This window comes from Falco biarmicus, chromosome 3 (assembly GCF_023638135.1).
Source record: "Falco biarmicus isolate bFalBia1 chromosome 3, bFalBia1.pri, whole genome shotgun sequence".
Lineage (NCBI taxonomy): Eukaryota > Metazoa > Chordata > Aves > Falconiformes > Falconidae > Falco > Falco biarmicus.
The window spans coordinates 1116963-1141925 of NC_079290.1; the positions used below are offsets into that span (position 1 = coordinate 1116963).

General features: G+C 40.1%; 2 protein-coding genes across 4 annotated transcripts in view; one reads left to right on the forward strand and one right to left on the reverse strand.

Moving 5' to 3' along the window:
• The window catches only part of TG (thyroglobulin), a 161095-nt gene that overhangs the window by 97961 nt on the left and 38171 nt on the right, over positions 1-24963 (forward strand). The window lies entirely within an intron of this gene.
• On the reverse strand, positions 1674-24166 carry SLA (Src like adaptor). 3 transcript variants are annotated; one of them, XM_056330817.1, is made up of 8 exons: positions 23978-24166; positions 18764-18855; positions 12848-12947; positions 9414-9500; positions 7973-8076; positions 6631-6762; positions 4549-4681; positions 1674-3585 (listed from the first exon to the last, which is right to left on the reverse strand). In XM_056330817.1, the coding sequence occupies exons 2-8, from the start codon at positions 18822-18824 to the stop codon at positions 3366-3368; spliced, it is 837 nt and encodes a 278-aa protein (XP_056186792.1). In that variant the 5' UTR covers positions 18825-18855; positions 23978-24166; the 3' UTR covers positions 1674-3365. The 3 variants fall into 3 exon arrangements, with proteins under 3 accessions (XP_056186792.1, XP_056186794.1, XP_056186795.1); XM_056330819.1 differs by lacking the exon at positions 23978-24166 and adding an exon at positions 21052-23868; XM_056330820.1 differs by lacking the exon at positions 23978-24166 and adding an exon at positions 19114-20986.

The following is a 24963-nucleotide window of genomic DNA, read 5'->3' on the forward strand; positions in this document are numbered from 1 at the left end:
ATACTGACAGAATAAAAAGCAAGCAGTAACAGCAGTGGCTTAAAAATATACGTTCTCTTTTTTCTTTTTTTTTCTTTTTTTTTTTTTTTAAATGAAGTGATGCAGAATGCAACTGTTGGTTTACTCAGATTTCTCACCTAGACCTCTTGTAAAAGGATGTGTCTTGTTTTTGTTCCAAGACACCAAAATCATTGCGTACTTTTAATTTTACTGGAAAAAAAAGGAGGTGCACACAGATTAAGAATGATGAAACTGAGAATATGTACCAGATGAGGCCTTCCTGAGGGAAAATTCCATGAAGCAATACAGCTTTTCTGCAAAAGTTAGTTTTGCACTCCTTGTCTCTGTGATGCATAAAAAAATAGTTTCTTAGCCTGCAGAGAGCAGTGATGTATGAAACTTTCTCTACAAGAAGCCTACACCTGAAATAGAAAAATGCTTTTGAGTTTCCTATGTCTACCCTATAAAAGATTTTGTTTGGAACAGATCTGGAAAAAGATTGTACAAAATCAATGCAAAGCTGACATGGGGACCTTTTTATAACAGTTTGTCTTTTGGTAGTATGATTAGAAAAAAAGTAGTCTCAGTGATTACGGTCTTGTTTTAAATCACTTAAGAGCATTAACCTGGTGTTTGACTTCATCTTTTAATTAACTGGTTTGTTTACCACTGCAATTTTGATGTGGAAGAGTGGATCAGCGGTGTGGATTTCCTCCATCTCTTGCAGGAGGCAGTGGAGGCAGATATGTTAGGTGTCCCCTCCAGGCATTCCCTGGTGGGGGTCAGAAAGAGAGCTCCCAGGCTCGGGAGCAAGGGAAGACACCAGAAGCCTCCTAGCTATGGAAGCAGGTTGGCCAGTGGTGGAAAAAGCATATTTATTGCCCCGCTGAAAACTACTGCAATCAGGTGCAGGGCTGTCTGATGCGGACCCTAAATATCCCTGACTGTATGATTAGCTACCCTTTAGATCCCCTTTCTTCCCTCTTTTATCATCTCCTTTTCCCCACCCCCTCCCCCCCCCAGCCTCTACCAGCCTCATTACCTCTCAAGTAAACCAACCACCTCTGATTACTTTTTCTCCATTGCTCCCAGTTTTGCTACATCTCCACCCAAATTTGGTATTTCTGATACTGTCTCTTACGTAACCTCAAATTTCTATAGAGTCACTGGGATGGTCTTTCAGTTATTTATAAGAAATGGCCAGACCTCACAGAATTTCCCCATGACCACCTGTGAAATGCAGCCATTTCTTATGGCAGAATTCACAAGTTTTTGTCACCTTCTCATGTTGTTACTATGAGCGTGACGGAGCACTGGCATAAGTTGCCCGGGAAGGTTGTAGAGTCTCCATCCCTGGAGACAGTCAAAAGCCATCTGGACATGTTTCTGGGCAACCAGCTGTAGGTGACCCTACTTGACCAGGGTGGTTGCACCAGGTGACCTCCAGAGGTCCCTTTCAAACTCAACCACCGTGATTGCATGAACTTGTCGCCACCAGAACACATCTTATCCCCTTCCTACAGATCGTGTTTGAAGTGCTACCCAGTCACATGTGCTCTTGCATTCTTTTGATCTGTCAAAGATACCTTCTGGCAGTGTCATTGCAAGACTCAGCATTTATACTGGTTGCATGCTAGGTTGGTGACCATTTTCTAAAAGCAAGACAAAGTAACTACTGGGTATTATTTTAATGAATAAATACAAGTCATGACTTAAAAATCTGTAATGCTCCCCATATACATTTCACTGGATAAAATGCAGTCACCATAACATCTTAATGATCAGTAACAGTAATGAGATTATACAAACACCTAGAGTTCCTGAGTTTATTTTGCTTTGTGGTGGTCAATGTTTACCAGCCAAATTACATTCAACCTTTCCACTCTGAAACATGTTTAATTATGCTGTGAAATATTCTTACCTCTGAATCTCTCTTGCTAGTGCAAATGATCTGTTACAAGATCTGAAGAGCACAGATTTGTGCTAGAAGGTATTGACAGAGGAAATATATAGGGTTTTTATATATATATATATAAACCAAATTTCCTATCTCTCCAAACCTTCATTACTCAAATCTGTATAAAAAGGTATGAGAGAACATTAAATTGAAAGCATCTCAGCTCAATAACATAGACTGCAGCATTTCACACTCCCAGATGTGACTAACTGATTTAGAAAGGAGTCTCAAGCCAGGTTCAAAGGACCATGCTAGCTGCTCCTTTATCACTTAGCAAAGGGTACATATATAGAGAGAAATTCTCCAATTGTGAAATTTCAGATAACCAAGTCAGAAATCTTTAAGCGGTTTGATGAGATACATCATGACTATTTGACATACCTCTCTTCACAGAAGAAATTCAGAAAACTCTTTAACATCCACTGTTGCTGATTTTCTTTCTTAGTTTAATTATTTTAAAAAGCTGCTATTAACATAAATATTATACATAAATATGCAGGTGCCTTCAGGACATGAGGTTAAAATCTGGTCCTTTACTCATAAAAGGTCACACCTTTGCGAGCCTACCTCTGCAGTTAGGCATGATATTACCATATTTCACTTTACACTTAAAACCCGCTTTGTTCCCTGTTGTATATCTGCTAGACTATGGGCAGCTGAGTTATGCTTTTGGGTATGTCTGTACTCCCAGCTCAAGGCTAAGCAGGAACTGCTTTTCTCATTGAGTTAAACCTGTTCTTAATTTTGTGACCACTTTGTGACACTGCAGGCTATTACCATCAGTTGAATTCAATGCCACTTGGAAAATCGATTATTTTATTTTTTTCCCTAAAGATGACAGAAGTATGGAGTCAATATAATCAGGTGTTTCTTGGATGCTGGATGTTAGATATTCTTGGGGTCATTGACAACTTTCTGAGTCATTGTCAATGACAATGAATTATTCTATATGGAGAAGAAAAAGGCTCCTTTTCTCAGCATAGGTAGGTTCTGTAAAGATGGTTTGTGGCCTGGCCTTGCGGAGAATACCAGAGTAAGACTTAATTGTAGTTAGTCTTTCCCTATGCAGTCACCTTTGTACAATGGTGCACATAACCCTTGCTGAAGAGTCATCTGCCTCACTTGGCTCTTGACTTAGAGTCTTTCAGGTTATTCTACTTGTGAGCAGGTTCTAATTTCAGGTGCACTGGGGACGTTCCTAGCATATGCCATGGCTGAGATGGCACCCTTAAGAAGGTCTCTGGTTAACATTCAGAAGAGGAAATCCACAAGCGTTGCCAGCATTTCATCATCAGCTGGTGGGCTTGTATCTCTCAGCTGTCAAAGGACTGCAGGACCACAGGATGCTCTGGGTTTTTCTTCTAATCCCTCAGTTGTTTCCATTTTTTTCCCCTGGGTTGTCTTACATCTAGTCTTCATAGTATGTAGGTGGCAAGTGAAGGGCACTCTTACGTTTGCTGCCTGTGTATATAAGAGACTGGGCTTTCTTCTTCCTGGCACTTGCAAAAGAAGCATTGCCATCCTCTGTTAAGGAGAGGTAGGAAGCAATACTTTCCCGTAGGCCATAGCTGAGACAAGAATCATCCATTGCTGTCAGGGTGCTTTCAGTGTAGTCACTCACCTCCAACCTTTAAAAAAACAAAATTTTTTTACTGTTTCAGCTACTTGAACTGGGACTGTTAGTAAAATAAAAACAACAGTTGTTACACCAAATGATATTAATTTTCTTGTATAAAAAATATTCCTGTCTCATAAATCACCAAACATTTCTGCCTGCGATTTTCCAAAACAATCAATACAACAGTAATATCTAATTATTTTTCAGCACTTGAAAAGGAAATAATGTCTATATACTTCCTCTCTCGCTTCTTAATCTGTAGGAAAAATGGCCTTGATACTGCACAAAGGTTGCTTGCATTTGTAAGCAACTCGGTATGCTTGGTGAAGGAAAGGTAGTGAAGGGAAAATTATGCTTCAAATATAAGAGGTGCTTTTGCTTGTGAAGGTGGTTTTTTCACCAGCTTCTGAAACCTGACCTACTTTCTCTAGTTGCAGTCATGGTATTAGAAGTCTCGTGAACCTTGAGTTGGACTGTGAACTGAGACACACACAGCAGGAAAGCTCTGTGCTGGGATAACATGTTCACTGCACTTGTGCTGCTTCATGGATGGCCACCGTGTGAACAAGGGGGAGCCACCTCTGACTGTCGGGGCTCACGTGTGAGCTATTGCACGTTAGTGTGCCACTGCTGGTGGATCTGACCAGGCTTTATGGCCTGGCTCTTACTCCTCCCCCTTGGTGGGGAGGACTCATGAGGCCCAAAGGGACTGCATATGTGGCCACGCTTTTACCTGGATAGGAGAAATGATTGAATGTTAACTACACTTCCTTTCAAAGGCAGACCAGTTAGAGAGCTGAACATCCAGTTTCGATGGGTCAACCTGCTGTCCGCAGCTTTGAAGATTGTCTAATCTTTACAATTGATCTCAGGGGAAGGAAATGGCTGTTTCTTCTGTGTTATAAGTAGAAGTATGTACAAGGCTGGAAAAAAAGCCTGTGTTGTTTCTGGCAGCCTGTGTTGTATGTGGTACCTGTGAATATTTCTCCAGTTGAAGTTTTTATTCCGCATCACCACAGGAGGAACTTGATTCATTACGCTGTTGTTGTTAGTGCACGGGGTAAGACAAGGTGTTGTAAGGACGCAACAGAGACCATCAGCAACTTCTGAACAGGGAAATTAATACACAGACAGTTAATCTTTGCTCACTTTACCTTCACTGTTTTCCTTACCTGGTGCATGCTCAAATAAACAGCTTTGGACACAGTAGTAGCAGTAGTCAATATATTGTGTGTTCTCAGCAACGACACTGTAAGCTTAACTTTTTCCTTTCCTCATACCTTTGCTTTTTAATTTATCCTGGGGTGTATTTCCCACAGTACAAGTGAGTAACTGAGACACAGAGGGATAAAGTGACTTGTGCAGTGTCTAGTAAGAAGTCTGTGGCAGAGCAGGGACTTAAAGCCAGGTTTTCTGAGTCCTCAGTGAGTTCTGCTTTTGCCTCCCATTATCTCAACCATACAGAGTCTAAACCAGATGCAAGATGAAACCACTCAGATTGGATTGCGTGTGCACCTATTCTGCTGTGGAACATGGCTATGGAATGAATCAAGGTTCACATGTTCCTTTCATCTATGCTTCTTCTCTCTGTCCTCTTCTCCTTGTTCCACTAGGAACATTTCATATATTCTTCTGCCCAAGTAGAGAACATTGCAGCTGAATGCTAGTGTTTTACATCTCTGAGTCTTATTTAAGGGTGAGATTCTGTATCATCTCATGGTGGCAGAAGAAGGAGAGGTAAACCTCACTATGTCTCCTCTTATACCGGTAACTCAAGTGAAAATGTTAATTGTTAAAAGTATTGGGTTCCCTCCCACACCAAATTTAGGCTTCAGTTTTTTCCTTCTTTCTAAATGGAGAAAGTTGTCAGCAACTAAAACATAAAATAAAATAATCAAAAAATATCCAGTCCAAATTATCACTCTTCTCTTTATGTTGTTGGACTTGAAAGTTTCTTTTGCATGTTCTGGATTTGAGTATGTTTTTTCTGCCCAGTTTATCAGAGTATTCTTTGGCCAACACGCTTTTTCATTTACCTATGAAATACAGAGATATGGTAGCTCTACACTTTTAAGATTGCAAAGTACCCATTACTAGTTAAATTAAAGAATCTGTTGTCCTTTTGCAACTTCTATGCAATTAACTTATTGTGATCTTCCTTCCTCATTTTAAAATGTTCTTGTTTTAATGCATGGTAACTGCTGCAACCTAATTGTGTAGCTTGTTAAGTTATCTCTCTGACACAGGTTAAATTGCCATATATCTGGAAAACTGTCATTGAAACAGGCATCGCCCACTGGACTGATATTAGTGAAAATGACAGCTGAATCTGGATTTAAGCTAACAACTTGAGTCTCTGGAGATAGCTTCTGCTGATAAAATCTAGCCATACTCTTCTAAAGTAATAGGGAATAAACATTTCTGAGAATTTTCTGCTGCAGATAAGGTTGTGTAATGTATTGGTTCCTAAGAGAAACATGATTGCAGTACCTGGTCTTGTATGGCCTGATGCTATCTGTCTGTCTGTCTGGTAAATAAATAAATGGCAGACATGTCCATGCTAGTAAACAAAGTGGGCCAGGAGCTGAACTCTGGCCCTGGGACCCAGAACCATCTGTACCTCTGTACAGCTTAACATATTTTGTACACCCAAACTTTGGCTTTAGCTGTGCTCTGAGAGAGGCTGGGCATCCCTGGCCTGTGCTAACCTCCAAACTGTATTTGAAAGTTGTCTACGGAAGTGCTAGACATTAGTGTTTGGACCAAATAGTGTTGTTGACATGGCCAAACAATATCATATACCAGTATGGGCAGAGCCTATCTGTCTGTCTTTAGCTGAGCTCTTGGGTTGATTTCAGTTGTACTGTTAAGAGTAGCATATATGTATTTAGGATCCAAAATAAAGTAGAAGATATAAACTGACATTTTTTCCATTACTTGTTCTGTGGTGCTAGTTGCAAGTCTCAGACACAGACAAAACTGCTTGTTCTGGACGTTTGCTAGATAGTTTTACAGTTGCCAGTGGAAAATATGTTTATTATGCAGTTCTTTTTACCTGAGTAGTGATTCACAAGGTCTTCAAGGCACTGAAAGGTTTGCCGTGGAGAGATGTAATACCAGTTATTTGGAAGACGAAAGATCCTGTAATGTTTCACTTCCCTGTGCCGCACCGACAGGGAATATAACCCTGGAGAAAGAGAAGAACTAATCACACCAAAGCAGAGCCCTAATTCTTGATGGACAGAAGCGACCACAACCAAAGTATCTGTAAGATGTGGTGTCACGATCCAAAAGGCCCCAGAAAAAACTGAAAAAACTCAGTGGCCATCCTAATTTCTACTTACATAGCATACTTTATAGATATACTTAAGTATAAAAAAGGGAATAAAGGGCCCAGCATCAGCACCTGAGATTTTGATTGAATTTAAATTTCTGTTGTGTTTTCCCCTTATTTTTGCTGGTATGGGATTTTTTGAAATGTTGCAAAGGAAACAGACTTTTAAAGAAGTTGTTTGCCTTCCCCTGAAGAGGGGACCAGACTCGTCCCGGTATGCTGATGTAGTGAGCTCCCAATAATGCAGTACCTGATACCTGGTAATGCAGTCCTGGCAGGAGACGACAACTTGGATTTTCCTGTTTCTTTGTTTAAAACTATTGTGCAGCATTTAGTTGGTAAGGACTGAACATTGATTCTAAATTTCTTTGACTTTAGTGTAGGTATTATGAAACTAATTGGCCTGTGGTATGCAAGAGGTCAGAGCAGATGATTTATTATTCCCTTTGAACTGTGGTATCATGTTATTAGGATGTGTTCTGGTCCTTCAGAAAAAGAGAAGATAGCATGTTGCACAACGGGAAATGTATTCACATTGAAGAGAATGGAAGTATAAAATGTGTACAGTACAATTCCCATGTAGCAACAGAATTGCTATGAAGGAAAATAAAATTGAAAGCATATAATTTTTACAAAGTAAATAAAAGAGCCACCTATGTATATAGGAAATGCACTTATCAGCCACCCCTGCTGTTTGATGTGTATTTCATAGCTTCTTCAGGCAATCTTCTGTGGACCAAGGCAAAATGATGACTTCTCCTCCACTTGCAAAGACTCACTGCCTAATAATCTCTGCATGCGACCAAAGTAAATAATAGCGTTTAAACTGTTTCTTGTTTGTGCTGATGCCTGTGGTACTTTCCGTGGCCATCACTAACCCAACACTGCTCATAGTGCAGGTGACTGGTGAAGACTGGTATGCTTCACTGGGTGCCTTTGCCTTCCCATTTCATACATTTTTCTGGTTTCAGACTGATCCATTTGAAGCAGGACAGGGAGTGAATTAAAGATCTGTAAAACTGTTAATGCCTGAGATCAAGAGGGAAAAATCATGTTTTCTCACCTTTCCTAGTTTCACTCTCTCTGATCATGAAGGAACCAACTTTGGTGTTGGGTAGCTGTAGAAGTTCCTCTGCTTTTTCTCTTCCCAGCCCTTCAAATAACCAGCTGTGGGGCAGGAAAAAACATATTCTGAAATTCAGACACCAGTGAAACACAGAGCAGCATGTGGCCATGAAAGTGCAGCATTTGCCAGGAAAAGTGACTGCAAAAATAACACTGGCTTTCTGTAGCTACTCTCTCAACTATGTCCAGGCATATTTCCACAGTTTATGGAGAAAATCTTGCTCTCTTTGAGTTCCATTAACTTTTGTGATGCTAAGAGAAAGGTGAATAAGGTTTGCATTTATTAGGGATAACAAAAATTTTTGAGCCACCGTGATCTAAATTGTTGGGGACGTGGTATATTGTTGACATACTTGTGGCACTAGTGAAATCCCTGTTTTTAATTTAAACCACTTTTGTTAACTCCCAAAAATTATTGTGTCATAAATAAACCCAAAATAAAATACAATCATTCTGTTTATGCTAGGAAACCGTCCAGACATACAAGTTAATTGGCTTTGTGGATAAGGGAAAGTAGAATTAGTCTTACAGATTTTCACCGTAGCTTGGTACACTGCTGCATTTTGCCACAGGTAGTGACTAAAAGTGTAACTGAGCTTGCTTGGCTGGTGTAGGAGTTATTGGCACTTTAGTTTAATGCTGTTCTTGTGTGTTTGATCCAAGCTGCTATCAGCAAAATGGTTTGGGGGAAGCTTCAGACAGTGGCTTCCATTATCATGTCTATACCCCGTCTTTGGGAAAATATCTCTATTTCAGGAGGGTATAAAAGCATATTCAGATTTACACACTTGCATAAATTGCAATGAAGTTTACAGTTTATATGCCTAAAATTAAACAGGTATTAAAACTTCTGCCAGAAAGGTTTTAAGTATGTGCTTTAATGTTGGTTTTTTTTCCTGACTGGTGTCTAGGGCAACAAGAAACCTCTGAACCTTCCTTAGTTCTTCCAGTGTCAGAGTTTACATTCTTGAATAATTTATTACTCTTTCTATTTGTTCTTTTTGGTCTGTTTTTCAAGGGTAACTCCAGCTTAAATTTTACTTTTTGTAAATACTAAAAATTCTTTCTAAATAAGGTCTCTTAATGTCTTAAAATTAGTGATTAGTCCATAAAACGAAGTCTTTTAAATATATGACGTTTTAGGTTTTTTGACCCTTACCTGTACTTAAAACTAAGGATATTCCTTTTTGTATAATGTAAACTTAATGTGGATTTGATGTTCTCAGATTTCAAAGGAAATATTTTAGACTATCAATAAATAAAATTTCTGTGTGTCTAGTCTTTATTGCCATTGTTTTGATTATGACACTGAATAACTAATCAGGGCAGTCTATGTAGAAATGTAGTGTTAAAAGGCTATAGGAAATGCATTTACTTACCCGTGGTAAACCTTTGCTACATATTTTCCTGGGATATAGTTTTCTCGACCTGTTGTAAGGGAATGGACTCTCCACCAGCCTCCTTCACTGTGTGAAAGCAAGAGAAGGGGTATTTTCAGATGCACTTTCGGATCTTGTCCTTATTTTAGAAATTAGTTAAAACATAGAGATTAGCCTGTAACCTTCTGTCTGTGTTCCTGAATCTATGTATTCAAAAAGGGACCAGAGTTTCTTACATTTAGAGTAGTTCTATTTCTAAACTTGCATCAGGATCAAATTTGGACACAGAAATAAGCTGCATTTGTTCCATTTAAATTACGTAAGTAGTAAAATATTTTTCTTTAGTTAAAAGAAGAAGGGTAAATACTCAGTGGTTAAACCATGCTATTCTCTGCCTTCCCACAGCTAGACTTGTACTAGTATCCAAGACATTTAGCTTACGGCTGAGTATGCTCAGTCTGAACAGTCCTGTAGTTCCTCCTGTAACATTAGGGTAGAGATACTCAGCAAATGGGCCCTGTCTGCCTGGGACACAGGTTTTCAGTCTAACAGAACGTGGTTTGCTCTTTTCCTTTCCTTCAATGAGTTGCTAACTAGACTCAAAAAAAAAAAAGACCTCCTAGCTGAAACTAGATGATGAGACATGGGTTTTTTCACTGATTTATCTTAGGTTCTTACGGTGATACTGAATGCTGGCTTTGGCTTTTGAATTCCTGAGGAAGGGCAGAGGAAGAAGAGTTTTCACAAAGATGCTGCGGAGCTTTTGTGATCACTGCAAGGATGCTGATGGCTGTTGGGTTCTCACCACCTCTTACTTTAGGAGTTTGAATCCAGATAGTAGTGTGTCTTGTGTTTGAATGCTGTGTTTGTGGACATTCATATAAATGCTCCCAAATACTGCCTGGACTGGACCAGAGTGTCAGTGTATGTCAAAACAACTGAGCTGAAAACACTTATTTTAAACCTTGTGAGTTATAGCTACTGGGACCGTGGTCCAAAATGTATATGCTGAGGGGAAAAGGGAAGTGTCTACTGTTCAGAGCTGGAAATTTCAGGGCCATACAAGTTTTGTTTGTGGGTTTTTAGCTGACATGAAATAATATATAAGCAGTTTAAGTTACTTTGGTTTTTTTCCCCACAACTCTCCCGGAAGAACCAAGAACTGCTATAACAACAACAACAACAAAATCTCAGCTTCAGCATCTCCTTTGCTCCTAATTATAATATTAATAACCCTGAAAAATCCCTATGATAATTAGAAGTCCCAAAGCAGCACATCTCTCCTGGGGCAGGAGCCACAGAAATTATGTAGACTGGGGAGATCACTGGAGGACATCTGGTATGACTGCTGCCAGCTAAATGCAGTTGTTCATCTGGTAATGAAAAGTGCCTGTCAAGTGTGGAGGGTGAGAAACCGTGCAAGTGGTGCTTATCTAATTCTGCCAACCCAGAGCAGTCACCAATATCTGTGAGGGGTTGTATTTTCTGGGGGGGTTCCATATATCTTGTTCCTGGCAGGACTGATGGGGCTGATTACTGCCACACATAACTGCTTTGGTAGAAGGTGGAAAAGGTTCTGTTATAAAAGCAGCGCGTGCCGCCTGCTCATGCGGGCTTCTCTGTGGTCGTCACTTGTGCTCTGGTCATGCTGCCTCACTGCTCTTTTCCACTGCATTTTTTTCCTTTGAACAACTTGAGAAAAAGATCATGCCTGCAGCTTATGTGCAGCAACTCTGCAGGCAAGCGGTTCCTATTAACATCAGCACATACCCCAGTAGGGAAGAAGAGGTCCTTCACTAGGAGGCTTTGCTTTGCATAGAGCATTGGAATCTCTTGGCTTCTGTGAACAAGCTGATTCGAAACAGGAACAGGAAAGTTCCCATCAAGCCTTGCTTTGGTTCTTATTTGCTATTAGGAGAAGCTCTCGATCACTGCACAACAGACAAATGCGATAAAATCTGCTACTACAGAAGCCTAGTTCTTTTAGAAGGTGTTTGTCCAGTAGACCATACTGTGCAGCACATGTATGCATATGGCACGATATATATGATTTCCATTGCTATGGGCATATGTCGTCACATGGCGTTGTGAGGGCTTATGGCTGATCAAAGCTGGGAGTGAGGCTTTAAGCTGGAATTGCCAAGCTAAAGCAATTGTTGTACCATGTTGTGTATGTTATGCAAACTGCAGCAAGGTTTAAACAGCTAGAATTTACCAGAGAACTCCCCTGGTTTAGGGAAGCTCTCCATCAGCAGAAAATGCCCATGTAGTGGTATTGTCTGAGCCTTGTGACCTCTAGGTTCAGGGAGGCAGGGAAAGCACTTTGTTAGCAGAACATAACTGCAGCCATTCTGGGACAGACCAAAGGTCCATGTAGCCTCGTATCTTATTGCTGACAAAGGCCATTGTAGGTCACAGTGGCCTGGAGAAGACTCCGAGAATTCATCAGTCTGTGATAACTTCTCTTGAATACTTCTGTCCCCAGCAATTTGATGTTCTGACTTCCTCAGTCAGATACAGAGAATTTTTTCTAAAGAATTTAGAAATCCTCAGAGGATTTCTCTGCTATCTGGTGTGTCTGGTCTCCTCTTGAATGCGCCTGCTCCACCAGCTGCAAAAATGACATCTTTCTTTTCTAACCAGTGCAAACAGTGGCTGCAGGCTGTATGACTTCTAGGAGATCACTGTGTGCTGATACAAGTTGTGCATAAAAGAATATCAGGGCTGCTGGCTTCTATTTTTCAAGAAGTGTGCTCACTCACGTGTGTGCCAGTATTTGCACTATGCTTAAGGTCAGTCTGAAATAGTGCTCTTAAGGCTGCTGCTTCCTTCTGGGACTCATAAATTTATGAGTGGAACTGTCTGGGAAATCTTTAACCCTTTTGTTTTTTTCCCCGCTAATAAAATGCAGAATCAATTTTAAAAAAATTAAGGGGAAAAAAGGCTAGTTTTAATTTTATTGTTGTTACAATTGCCTTAAATCTAAGGTGAAGTTCTAAGACCTAATCATAAAGGAGTTGGATAAAAAGGGTGAGAGAGAAAATGAGAGACACACTTGATATAGAGAAATTCAGAATAATTTCACTTTTCTATGTGATTCAAAATATTTTTGCTCTTGCTCTGTTTTCCACTAACATGGTGGGGGATACTTTCTAAAATAATTTTTCAGAGCAGAATTCTGGTCTGAGTCCTACTTTAGGTTAGTCTGAATCCAGCTTCAGAAACCATGTCAGGGGAATCCAAGGATCAAAGAACAATCTGAAATCCCATATCCTGAAAGTATAGGGAAATTTACACCATGATTAAGCATTCTTCCTTGCAAATCCTGAACTGAGTTCATTTTGCTGAACTGCATCCAGTTAGGGCCAAGTGCATATAACAGAGCTTAGCATCAATTGTAACAAAACCTAACTTAAAAAAATGGATCAACTTACTCTGATAGCACACGTAGTTTTTCCCCTATGTGAAATATAGGTTGGCTTATGTCTGCTGAAGGATAGTCATAGAGGACAGCAAGGAAATCACTCTCCTGACCTGTTAAAAAGAAAGAAAATGTCACTTAAACCCAAGATAGAGTTCTGAAGCAGAAACAGATTTTTCTTTGTTTATTTTACATAGTAGCTCAAATGTGAAAAAAATCTCACTGTGAAATGTCACTTGGGAAACATAAAGAGCTAAAGATGAGCCTGTAACTTTAAGAAGTATCTGAAGATATTAAAAACCAGTCATTTGGTCAATTGTAAGCAACTAAATTTAGACCACTTTTTTCTAGTAATTGCCATATTTAAAGGACATATTCAGTTTGAAACTAGAAAAGTTAGTATTTACAGTATTAGGAAGTAACCCGGTTTGATTAATGGCACTGTCTCTGAATGCCTCCAGCTACCATTTTGAGCCAAGCTGATGCATTACATTTAAGGAAAGAAAGATGCATGTTGAATTGTCCCATCATTTACCACCAGCGCTACTTTTCAAAGGTATGAAATTAGTTTAGTTCAAGGGCAATGAGGGTGTGGCCGTTATTGCCCATTTCCAATCATTTTTTAAAATTAGCTTGTTGAACAGCCAGAGCACTTTATTCTCCCCCTTTGTGTGGAAACTCTACTAGAGGTAGTACATGATGCCCTTATCTTTAATTGAAGGGAAGTAACGTTGGTGTTTATAATTAAATCATTATACAACTATAATTTACAGAACTGAGGTCAGTAAAGAGATAAGAGTATCTTTCATAGAAATTGGGATGACTCTGGGCACTGTGTAGAACACGTGGGTTTCTGAAGGATGGAGGAAGCACTTTGTACAAGACTGGGACTATCAAACATTCAAGAGCTCCTCATTCAGCATGAATCTGTGGGGCCCAGTAAATGCTGACAGGTGGGAGATTCAGAAATGTGCCATGCTGGGTGTTCTGAGGTCTTTGGCAGAAGTTCTGGCAAGAGGGATCGTGCAATATGTTGCCTTTGTTTCTCCTGGAAGTGGGTCCCTTCCTTCTGCACGTCACAGTCCCCTCCACCGGCACGTGGGGTGACGATGCTTTCCCTCTGCCTCCAGCAGGATCAGTGCCCTGTTCCTTTGTAACACCACCTAGCTGTACATTTGCAGAGGTGGCTTGATCTCCATACTTGGCTCCTGTGTAGCTCAACATGTGCAAATTGGGAATGGATTCAGGGAAGGGAAGAAATTACCCAAAGAGATAGGCACACTTCTGTACCTTGTTAGGTTTTCTCATTTAATATAGATCTCTCATCAACTTCTCTTTAAGGAAGACTTTTTTTAGGGAAACCTAGAAACAGCATCCTGAATGAATGCTGAAACTGTCCCTGTGGTTTCAGCTTCTGTGTCCCAGGGCCTTACAAATAATTCACAGTGATAACGATGAAAGGTTGAAGCAAACACGTGAGTCTGCAGAAAAGAAATATATTCAAGAGAAGAAGTTTTACACTTGCTATCCTCACAGCAGCGATAATGAGAATATAGTGTTAAGGAAAATACTCCACATCCGCGATTTAAGGGAAATAAAAAGCAGTGTGTTCTCAGTTGGTTTTGAGTAGCTGTTTATTGTTATGTTGTAGGGACTTCTGTTATGCAAAGTGGTGGGTCATTTTACCTTAATATTCAAACTGACTGTAGGAAGTTTTAGTCTTGCTAGTTTTTGCCCATTGAAATAGCCCCACGATACAGTTAGTGAGCATCCTTATGGATGCATAGATTGTGTAGAGTCTAGAGCAGGCATTGATTAGTTTGGCAGTGTGTTTGGTATTAGTATTGCCATGGTTTTCTTCGTAGTTTAGTGTCACTGAATTAAGCAGGACTAGTCCAGTACCTTTGTATTAATCAGCCAACTGCCGTGATTAGTCTACTGTAACTTGTTATACAATTAGTTTAACTATATTGAAGAAATTCTGTGCTAAGCACATCTTTGATTGCTTCCCTTTTCTTGCTAAAAAATTAAGAGACACCTTCTCTTCTCTTTGAAACTGCTTAGTACCTGAGTCTAACAAGACCCAAGTATAAGTGCTGAGTCTTTTTCAACAAAGCAAAATCTTTTCCCAGGACTACAACACATGTATGCCAGAAGGTACGTTGTAAGAACTGCAGAACGAAGATAAAGTACTGTCACTTAATTTCTTATTGCATTTTGTTAGACAGCAGTTCTACACAGAATGTGATTTTATTTTAGCTTGATGACAATGCCTTTAGCAATGCTTTTTTTTAAAACTTATGCTGTTTACTTAGAAATATTTTGTTTCCATACTGAAAGGGTAGAAGACAAGTGCTTTTCTGCTCCTCCTTCATTGCATACTGGTGGTTTGCATTTCGTTATGCACTGTGGGGTACATGCCTTTTTCTCTACTCTAGCAAGGTCTGTGTTACTTTACTTACACTTTCATCTTTACATTTGTTTTTGTTTCAATTTTGCATGTTGATTTGTAGATCTGAAAAGGAAGGACTTAATCATAGTGTTGGTTGCCACATCCATGCAAACGTTACCTCTTAAACTACATGTACTTATATTAGAGTGAAAGTAAAGGGGTTTTGTACTAGCCAAAACCTTTTGACCCTCCTACTCCACAAACGAGACCTCATTTTACTTGGCATTTAAATCAAACCTCACTGGGTTTTTTGGTCATGTAAAATACCCTACCGCACACTCTATGACATTTCACAGAACCCATACTAGCTCCTTTCAAATACAAAAGCCTCGAAACAGGGACTAAACAAATTACATTGTTTCTCTACACCCAGATTTCATAGTGATCTAACAAATTTGATCTGGTGAGCTCCCCACACTTTTTAAGTTGTAACAGAAAAAAGATTTGCCTGAGTTTTTCTAACAGAACCTGTCCTCCACAGTGCAAGTGTAGGTTACATCTGAGAATGGAAAGATCGAAGCACAGTCATTTCCACTGAATCAGGTGTTAATTTGGGGGGGGTGTGTGTGTTAGGAGTAGGAAATGAATATGAAATACATGCTAGTTTTAGATGTCTTCATCCCTGGATATCTTGCAAACTGCAAGCCTGAATATTGCATGCTTCAAATTATTCATTGGGAATGGACTAGAAAGCACTATTAGAGAGAAGGGAGAGCATAGTTAGAGCATCCAGATCCAGCTCCACTGTGGTCCCTGTCTGGAGTGGAAATACGCTGCTCAGTGCTGAGCTCCCTGCATCATCCCAGCTTTACTGTCCAGCAGAAAGACTATGATTTATGGCGTGGTATATACCAGAGATGGTAAAGGAGGGCACTGGTGTGTGTCTGGGAGGCTGTTTGTGCAGCAGCCGTAAGGTGTGGCTGCAGAGTCACACTGGCGTACCCAAATTAGATCTAAACCAGCCAGCTTGGGAACTGAGAGTTATGCAGGTGCAGCTCAGTAAGGATTAACCCTTGATTCAGGGTCTCAAGGGACGCAAGAGGAGGGGGTGGGCTCACAAGCCCTGATGCCCTGTAGCTGCTGTAGCTACCCTGTTTCAGCAGCTCAGTTATGCCAGGCTTGCCCATACAGTGTGCTTTCAGATAAAGTGAATTCATCTTTGGAGTCCAAATGTCTCCTTTGGAAATGCAGCTTACGTACTGTTCCTTTTCTCAGGACCAAGACTTTCCTCACTGAAGGTGAGGAAAGCACAAAGTTTTGCTTTCAGTAAAGTTCTCAGGCAGAACAGGGGGCTTACAGGGGTGTGATGAACCTGTTTACACTGCAGATCAAACCTGCAGACTCCAGTTAGGTGTTTTCTTCCCCCTTGTTAGATATTCCTTCCTTCCTTTCTTTCCTTTCTGTTTCAGTCCTTTATTCAGTCTCACTGAAATGAGCCAGTGTAAAACCTGCTTTTCCTAATGACTATTTGGACTATTGTAAGTCCATGGATTAGATCTTCCACCTCACTTAAATCTTCAGCTGGATGAGGTTACGCAGAGCCCCATCCAGCCTGACCTTGAACGATTCCAGGGATGGGGCATCTACCACCTCTCTGAGCAACCTGTTCTAGTGTTTCACCAACCTCACCATAAAAAATTTCTTCTTTATAGCTAGTGTAAATCTACCCTCTTTTAGTTTAAAGTTGTTACTCCTTGTTCTATTGCTACAGACCGTACCAAAAAGTTTGTCCCCGTTTTATTTATAAGCCCCCATTAAGTACAGAAGGCTGCAATAAGGTCTCTCCAGAGCCTTCTCTTCTCCAGGCTGAATAACCACAACTCTCTCAGCCTTTCCTCACAGAAGAGGTGTTCCATCACTCCTAACATTTTTATGGCCAGAAAGATGTCTTTGGGTGTTTAAACATAGGTACCTGGTGCGATTTCAGCAATATGAGTCTAAGACATCCTTAGGGCCTCGGCACATGCCACTGTGGCTATGGGAGACTTGTTCCCTCGCCAGGCAGCAGCAAAGGTGTAGCGCTGGTGTAGGACGTGTAGTGCAGTGTGCTAGACGTGTAGGAGAATGCAAGTAGATTGAGCCCTGAATTCCTAAGTGGGTAATTTCCCCTTGCAATTGCTTTGCTATCAGTTTTGCTGAGTTATCTTTTAGGGGTATGTTCTATTTATGTCATTGGGAGGGACGCAGTTGGCTTTAGCCCTGCTAAATCCTGACTTTCAGCATGTATGTGAACAATACAAACTTGGTCACAGCCATGGCCGCAATGCCTCACTCTCCTACTCATCAGCAAGGTCCTTCTCTGAGGGTGTGCATATCTCTGTTTTGATGGTTATGGAATTTGTGACAGCCATTGTTGGGAATATCAACATAAGCCATTCTTCTTCACCAGAAAAATTTGTCGGTTCACGTTATGGGCCTCTGAGTAGCCATTACCAATATTTAGTCTCTGCTTTATTAGGATCTAGGGCTACATGGCTGCCTGTGTCAGCTAGTTCTTGCCCATGGCAAAAGCAGTGCTGGTTTTCCTTCCAAAGCCAGTGAAACCAGACTGATTATCTATCCTTGTAATAATGAGCAGCCCAACTGGGCCGTCTTTCATGAAAAAACCCAAAAGTTTGATTAAAGCCTTCTTCTTAAAAAACAAAAAAAACCCCAACCAAACAAACAAAACGAAACCAACCAAACAAAAAAGTTTGATTAATGCCTTCTTCTTAAAAAACAAACAAAAAGCCCCAAACTGTTTTCTCTTCCTTACCTTTGGGGAGTAATTTATTGCAGCCCTTGTACCAGCTGTCTGTCATTATGCGGCACGAAAGCTGAGGCTGTGGATTAGGAGGTCACTGAATCCCTCTTGCTTTCCCCCTCAGATGCATGACCTCTACCAGCCTACCAGGGGCTTTGCAACCTGATTTTTTTTCACATCTGGATGTATAGGGCAGATGTGTTGGGTCCCTCTTTGGCAGCTTGGCCTGTGAAATGTGTATTTCTGTGTAAGCTTTATGATAAATCTGGTGACAGGGTGGCTGTGTGCCACTTCCAGTGCAACTGTCTAACACCAGGCTTCAGGTGCAGTGCAAGCATGACATGAGTAAGGTTAAGTAAGACAGCATCATTAACTTTGAAGCAAAACCAAATTTCAAGAACAAATTTGTATCGCAAGCAAGTATGTCAAAATACAGTATTTCTGGTTTCTGAAGTAGTGTTTCAATGCTTTCTGAATTGGAAGGAATGTCTTTCAAGGAGCATGAGCAAATAATAGTATTAACATTGGGGTTTTTAATTAAAAGTACTTCTTGGAAAATGAGCTAGAATGTACCTAAAAATAAGCACTGTCTAGTGGATGCCCTCCTTCTCCCACAACAGTCATGCACTTGGCCTGCTTTTACTACATCAGGCGGATGAAGGAAGACACATGGATCAATGTGCCATACATTTTGAACATCCTTTTCTCTTGAAAGAAAGTAAATGAATGCTTACCTGTTTGGCTCGGCACGTTTGTTTCTACAGAGGCTCTTGGCATTTTCACAGCATTTCCCATTGTGCTTCTAATCTGTCAAAGCTCTTCAGAACTAAATCAAAGCAGACATTGAAATTAAACATCAGAATAACACCTGCTGTGCTGACAGATGAGAAATGACCTAGTTTGGGTGTCTCCAAGTTTGTACAGTTTTTCTTTTGAGAATTCTTGTGTCAAATTCATGTGAGAGTTTTACATACTTGCTAAACTCTCACCACTTTGGTGCTTTTATCAGGGGAACAGCAGAAAACCACAACTAGGGAAGTTGCTCAGAAGAACGCAATGTAGTAAAAGTTTCCATTACCAGTACCTCAGCACAATAGGAAGTCACAGCAGAGCCATGCCTGTACAGTCATTTCATAGACAAAATGTTCTTTTCAGCATTTGGAGTTCTGAGGCTACAAAGAAATTAATTAGATTGATGTATCTGGTTTTCAGCACTGGGTGTATATTATGTTGCTTTATTACGGAATGGTAAGAATGTTGTTTGGTGTTTTTTTTCTGATGCAGTTGTGCTCTCAGCAAATGTGGGCAATGTTATTTTTCCTCTTGTTTTCTTTTTTCTTTTTCTTCTTTTTTTTTTTTTTTTAAAGTAACACATTGCCTCAAAATGCCTCAGACCTTCCTCCTGCATAAAGCCAGTGGTGCAAATTCTTCAGATACTTGTCTTTAAAAGTCTTGGTGGACATACAAGAAACAGTATCAGACAATCTTGGGACTAAATATTGCAAGAGGGACAGTTTCTCTCATGACTTTACTGCACCCATCCTAATTATCCCTGACAGAGGACAGAGAGGAAAACCCTCTGCACGGGAAGGTGTCTCATGCTATGGTATGTTTTCAAAGGTCGAAGAGAATAAGTTCTTTCTGTTTGAAATTGTACATTAAAGCAAAATAATGCAACACCACTAGCGGATAGGTATTTTTTTAAAATATATTTCTGCCAGTTGCCCTGTGAAAATGGTAACAGGAGCTTTAGCAGCATTGTGTAGGTATTCTGCATCTTTCAGTCTTTTCTAGCTTACATATTTCAAAGATAATTGCTGCCTTTGGTATGCTCCTTTTTACTTACAACAGGCTGGAGCCTGACAGCGCTGGCTGGATAGGTGTCTAACTTGAGAAACACTTGCTGAAATCAGTGAGACTTTATTACTAATTGTATTTTGGCAAAAGATTGGCAGAATTGAGTATATTGCTTAATACCATATTTTTCTGATGTCTTACAGTGAGTTTAGGATGACACCCTATAGAATAAAATACCATTTAAAAGGAAGAGAATTTGTCTTATCAAATGCAAGTAGATCAGTGCTAAAACAGGTGGTAATGCACAGTTTGACTCTACCTCATCTGATTTTCAAGCTTCTTAGTTCTTGTTCCCGAAGGCTTTTTGCTAGAAGTCTCTATTTCACCAGCCAAATGGCACATTACTCGTTCACTTGTCTGCACTCAGGAACTAGCTTGCGGCACATCTGTAGGATGCAGCTGTGCCAGTGGCTTTCTGACAAGTGTCTGAAATCTGCTTTCACAAGAACAAAACCCTGTTTCATTGCCTGATATAAGAAGTCTAGAAGATGAATAACGAAGTAGCCTTAAATTTAAATAAACTATTTGGGTATTCATGTTCGAATAAAAGGGTGTCTTTTGATAGAAAACAAAAAAAATGTTCTTCATTTAAGTACACCCAAGTTTCTAAAACTGAAATCAGAATTCATTTTGGCGGGCACTGTCTACTTGCAATATTATAATTTCCTGAAATAACTATGGATATTTTTTTGCATGACCTGATTTGAATTTCTTCAACATTTTTCTCAGTTGTATCCCATCAAGAATAAGAGGCATACGCATAGGAATAATGCAGCCAGTACTTTGGCTGCAGATATTATAGATGTTCCTGGCTCATCTTCAAATCAGCCAGCAAAATTTCCTGGGCATGGCAGTAGAGCTCACCGGGGCTGAAAAAGTCAGCCAGAGAAGTGGGATAAATACCTGGAAAGACAACCTCTGCTGAGGTCTGTGCTGTAGTAGATGCATTTTTGCAGTACTTGAAAAGGCCAGTTCAAATCTGGCTAAGTGCATAGCAAGTAAGCTGCAGTTACCAATATTTTTGTGCGATTCCAGATAGGTGCCAAGCATGGCAGCATAAATATCTTATGCCTGTCTGTTTTAACCAATACAATAGTTATTTAGATGAGAATAGCATTTGAATTTTGTGTCACAGAAGTCTGGAAAAATAAAGTAAGAGTCCTACCTCTATTTACCCCTTTATTCTGGATCTTGGTATTTGAGGGCCAGGAAAGCAAGTCATCCTACTAGCGATCAGACTTGTGACAGAGTGCGCTCAAGGGCTTTTTGCCTGCTTTTAAGATACAGCGGATACAATTTTCAGGTGTGCCTGAGTCACTTTGGAAAGTGATACGTAGCATTTGTACATGATGGAAAGACTTCTGAAAACTTTACCTCACACTTAGAAACTTTCTGAAAGCATGGCACATTTGAGAAGGCACCTTCGTTTCCCTAGATGGTGTTTAAGGGTCTAAACTCTGAAAGTTGCTTGCAGTGTTTTTGAAGCTTTGCTTATATGTAGTTTGTAATCAAACCACCTACTGCTAGTCCGGACAAATGGAGTACTGGCCAACAGGCATGTGCCTACTTCGTATTTTTGCACAGCACAGCCAAGACTGGTCTGGCTCACTTTGCCACATCAATCATTGCTCTTCTCAAAGGACCTCTAAAGTCAACAGGACAGAGTGTGCAGCTCAGGGCTGCTACTTTAGATGCAGCAGAATCTGATTTATGGAAAATACCAGTAACAGTGAAGAGCAATGACATTTTGGACTTTGATGTCATTAGCGTGACAGTTTGCTGTGTTTCATTACATTTTCCATGTTGGTTTACTGTCACTAATTACCACTGGTGGCAGTATAAAGTCTGGAAAGGGACAGAGAGTTCAAGATGTTCTCTAGAGTCATGGCAGAAGTGTTCAATAAAAATAAGCAAATGGAAAGCTGTGACCACTGCTGCTGATTCACTTATCCAAAGTGATTAAAAGGAAAATGGCAGATAGCAAACTAGGTTTTACCACTAGGGCCACTTTGTCATTATGCATTTGGGCAGAGTAAAGGTGCCTAGAGTCCAGTCAAAGGTGGTGGGGGGGAATGCCCTGAGGTATGGCTCAACTCTCAGATATTTGAAAATGGGATGGAAATGGAAGAAATTGGAAGTTTTCTCTGAAATGGTGTGAGAGGGGGGCAAAACGTTGTTTCTACTTGCTTGCTGGCAATGGTGTCTCACTGTTTTTAGATAAGGATTTCTGAAACAACACTGTGTATGAGTCTCAGGTGCATGTTAGAACTTAACGGCTTAAGTAGTTCATGCTTGTGTCAAGTATTGGCAGCACAATGTAAATCCATTGTGTCACTACATGATAAACGGTATGGCAGTCTTCTGAAATTTTTAGATACTCTGTTAAAAGTGGACTTACAGGAAACTGTAAAGCATGTTGTGGCTGAGCTGATTTTTTTTTATCATTTAAGTCGATAGCAGAACAGTCACAATTTTACAGATGATACTCTTTCGAAATGGTGAATCTGCTCCAGGCACTGCATCTCACTTAAACTTGGTGACAGTTTGGGATACGAGTAGAGGTGGCATCCCTCTGTCGTAGAAGAAAATAATTATGCCAGATCAAAAGAAAGTCATTCACTGAGGGTGATTTGGGAAGAATTAAGGGCAGGTGATAAACACTAAGCTTGCTGTGTCTTATCAGCCCAAAGCCCTGCATGGAGGAGTGCCTCTGTGGTTCAGATTGGAGGGACTGCTGTGCTGCTGGGCTGCAAACCAAACTCTACCTGCCGCTTTCCCTGCTCGCAGGCCACCTCCTCAGGCTTGTGTGGAACTTTGATTTTAACTATTAAGATCACATTTGCAGTCTTCCATGCTTGGGCCCTTTCTCCCCTCCCCTTTCCACTTGTGCACATGCTGTTTAAAGAAAGCCAGTCACTGCAGCCATAGATGTTTGCAAACGCACAGCTAGTGGGGTTCAGTGATCTTTACAGCTTTCTTTTTGTTCCTAAAAAGAAGGTGAAGAAACATCTACAGCCCCAGTCCGGCTTCATGTCCTATTTATCAGTGGCAGAAGTCTCGGCAGTTATGAACTCTTCACCTATCAAGACTGGAGTCTCACTGACCTACATCGTGGGTCCCAAAAACCTGTGGTACAACTTATGCCTTCCCTTCCTGCATGCAGCACACGTACCAATAATTTCCTCTCCCAGAATCTGTTCTCTGAGAAAATACACTTTTGGAGCAGTTAAATAGCACAGCACATAGGAAAGTCTATCGTTTTCTAAGAACTTTATAAATTTAAAATTATTGAGAATTAATAAATATAAAGAAACTACAATACTAAGAGAAAGAAAAAGGCAAGATAAGCACCTGAGTAAAGCCCCTCTGTAAGGAATGCTGCAGACTAGTATCATTAGGACATTCATTGTTCCTGAGATGCTATATTCTATTTTTGTTACCTGATATTTACATCTATACTACTACCAAGGTTTTAGAATTTAATTCTAAACTGGTTTACAGGTAATGTCTGAATCCCACTTAACGAGAAAATGAAAGCACCAGCGCCCTGTTATTTTTCATGTGGGGAAAAAAAGCAGCTTAGATTTCAGAAGATGCATATTTTTGGTGAATTTCTCTTATTTTGTCATTTATCAAATTGAGCATCCTTTCAACTTTGAGGCACTTGTACCTTTGAGCTTAGAAGGAATAACATAATGCTGTAATCAAGGTAATTCACAGAAACATGCCACTATGAAACAACACAGAAATACCCCATTATGCAAATTTCTAACGCTTTGAATAAAAAGCCCACTAATCTGTGAGCTCATATTTTGGGTTATAGTGAAATGCAGTTTGCTTCAGCATAAGGTGCCTATGCATCTATCTTACTGTGAGCTTTCAGCAGACATACTTCTTGTCCCTTCTATCTTTAGTACTACTCCTTAGGAAACTGTTCAAGGCAGGCTTTTCTATTCCTATCTTTGGTGGCACTTGAAATCCACGTTCTGAATACTGTCACTGTTAATGAAATAGAACTCTCTTTTATATAAATAAAATGGAAACATTTGATCCTGTATGCAGATAATAAAATGTATCAGAGCAATGATTACCTTTAAATGGTAGGCATGGTATTCCAGGTTGCAGTATTTCTCAAAAAAGCCGTAGTCATAATACTGCTCTCCTGCTGCCAGCAAGGTTTAGCTGATCAAGTCGAGGAGCAGCCAGTCGAATGAGCGTGTTGTGAAGTTCATGCTGTCATGTAGAGCAGCATTTGCCAAACAGGCCACATACTTCCTCTCTGAGAAATAAGGAAGGCTCGAAGTGTTTGCAACAGATGAGGTTCCTGTTGCAAGTCACTACTTAAGACTTTTTATCTACTGACTGAGAAAAACAGGGAGGTTTTCAATACGTTGTATCAGGGCTGGTTTTAGCAGATGTAAAAAATGAGCAAAATAACGTGGTTTACATTACTTACACAAAAAGCGTTTCTCTTTCTCTCTCTCTCTCTTTTTTTTTCTTTCCAAATGTATTTATCCACTAATGTTCAGTCCCCAACTGTTTTGTCTTACGTAGTTTTGCTAGTTTTTTTCAGACAGACAGGAAAAGGCACAAAAATTTGTTCTCCACTCTTATTGAGCCTGAATGGGAATGCAAGGCTTGCTTTATTCTTTGCTCTGTGCCCCAGAATACCTCTGTCTGCAAATAACTGAAGCCCAATATCAGCAATGAGAGAATATGGAGTGAACACCTGTGTATGAAGCACATTTTCACGTCAGTTGTACAAAGCACAGAAGCAGAAGCCTCAGCACCTCTCTCATCTCAGTGTCAAAGACAGGGAAACCAAGACACTAGACTGTTAAATAACATGACTAAAGCCACTCAGCAATATAGTACTGCAGGTATAAATGTAGAAGTCAAAGTGATTTATTAAAGTTTGCCCTTTTGCTTTTATAATCAAGATGTGATCTGAAAAGCTTATATACCTAATTTTGTATAGTAACATTGAAAAAAAAAAGAACTCCCAAAACCCAACCCAAAACAAACAAAAAAAGAGAAAAAAAGAAAAAAAGACTAGAAGACCCAGCAAACCCGAACA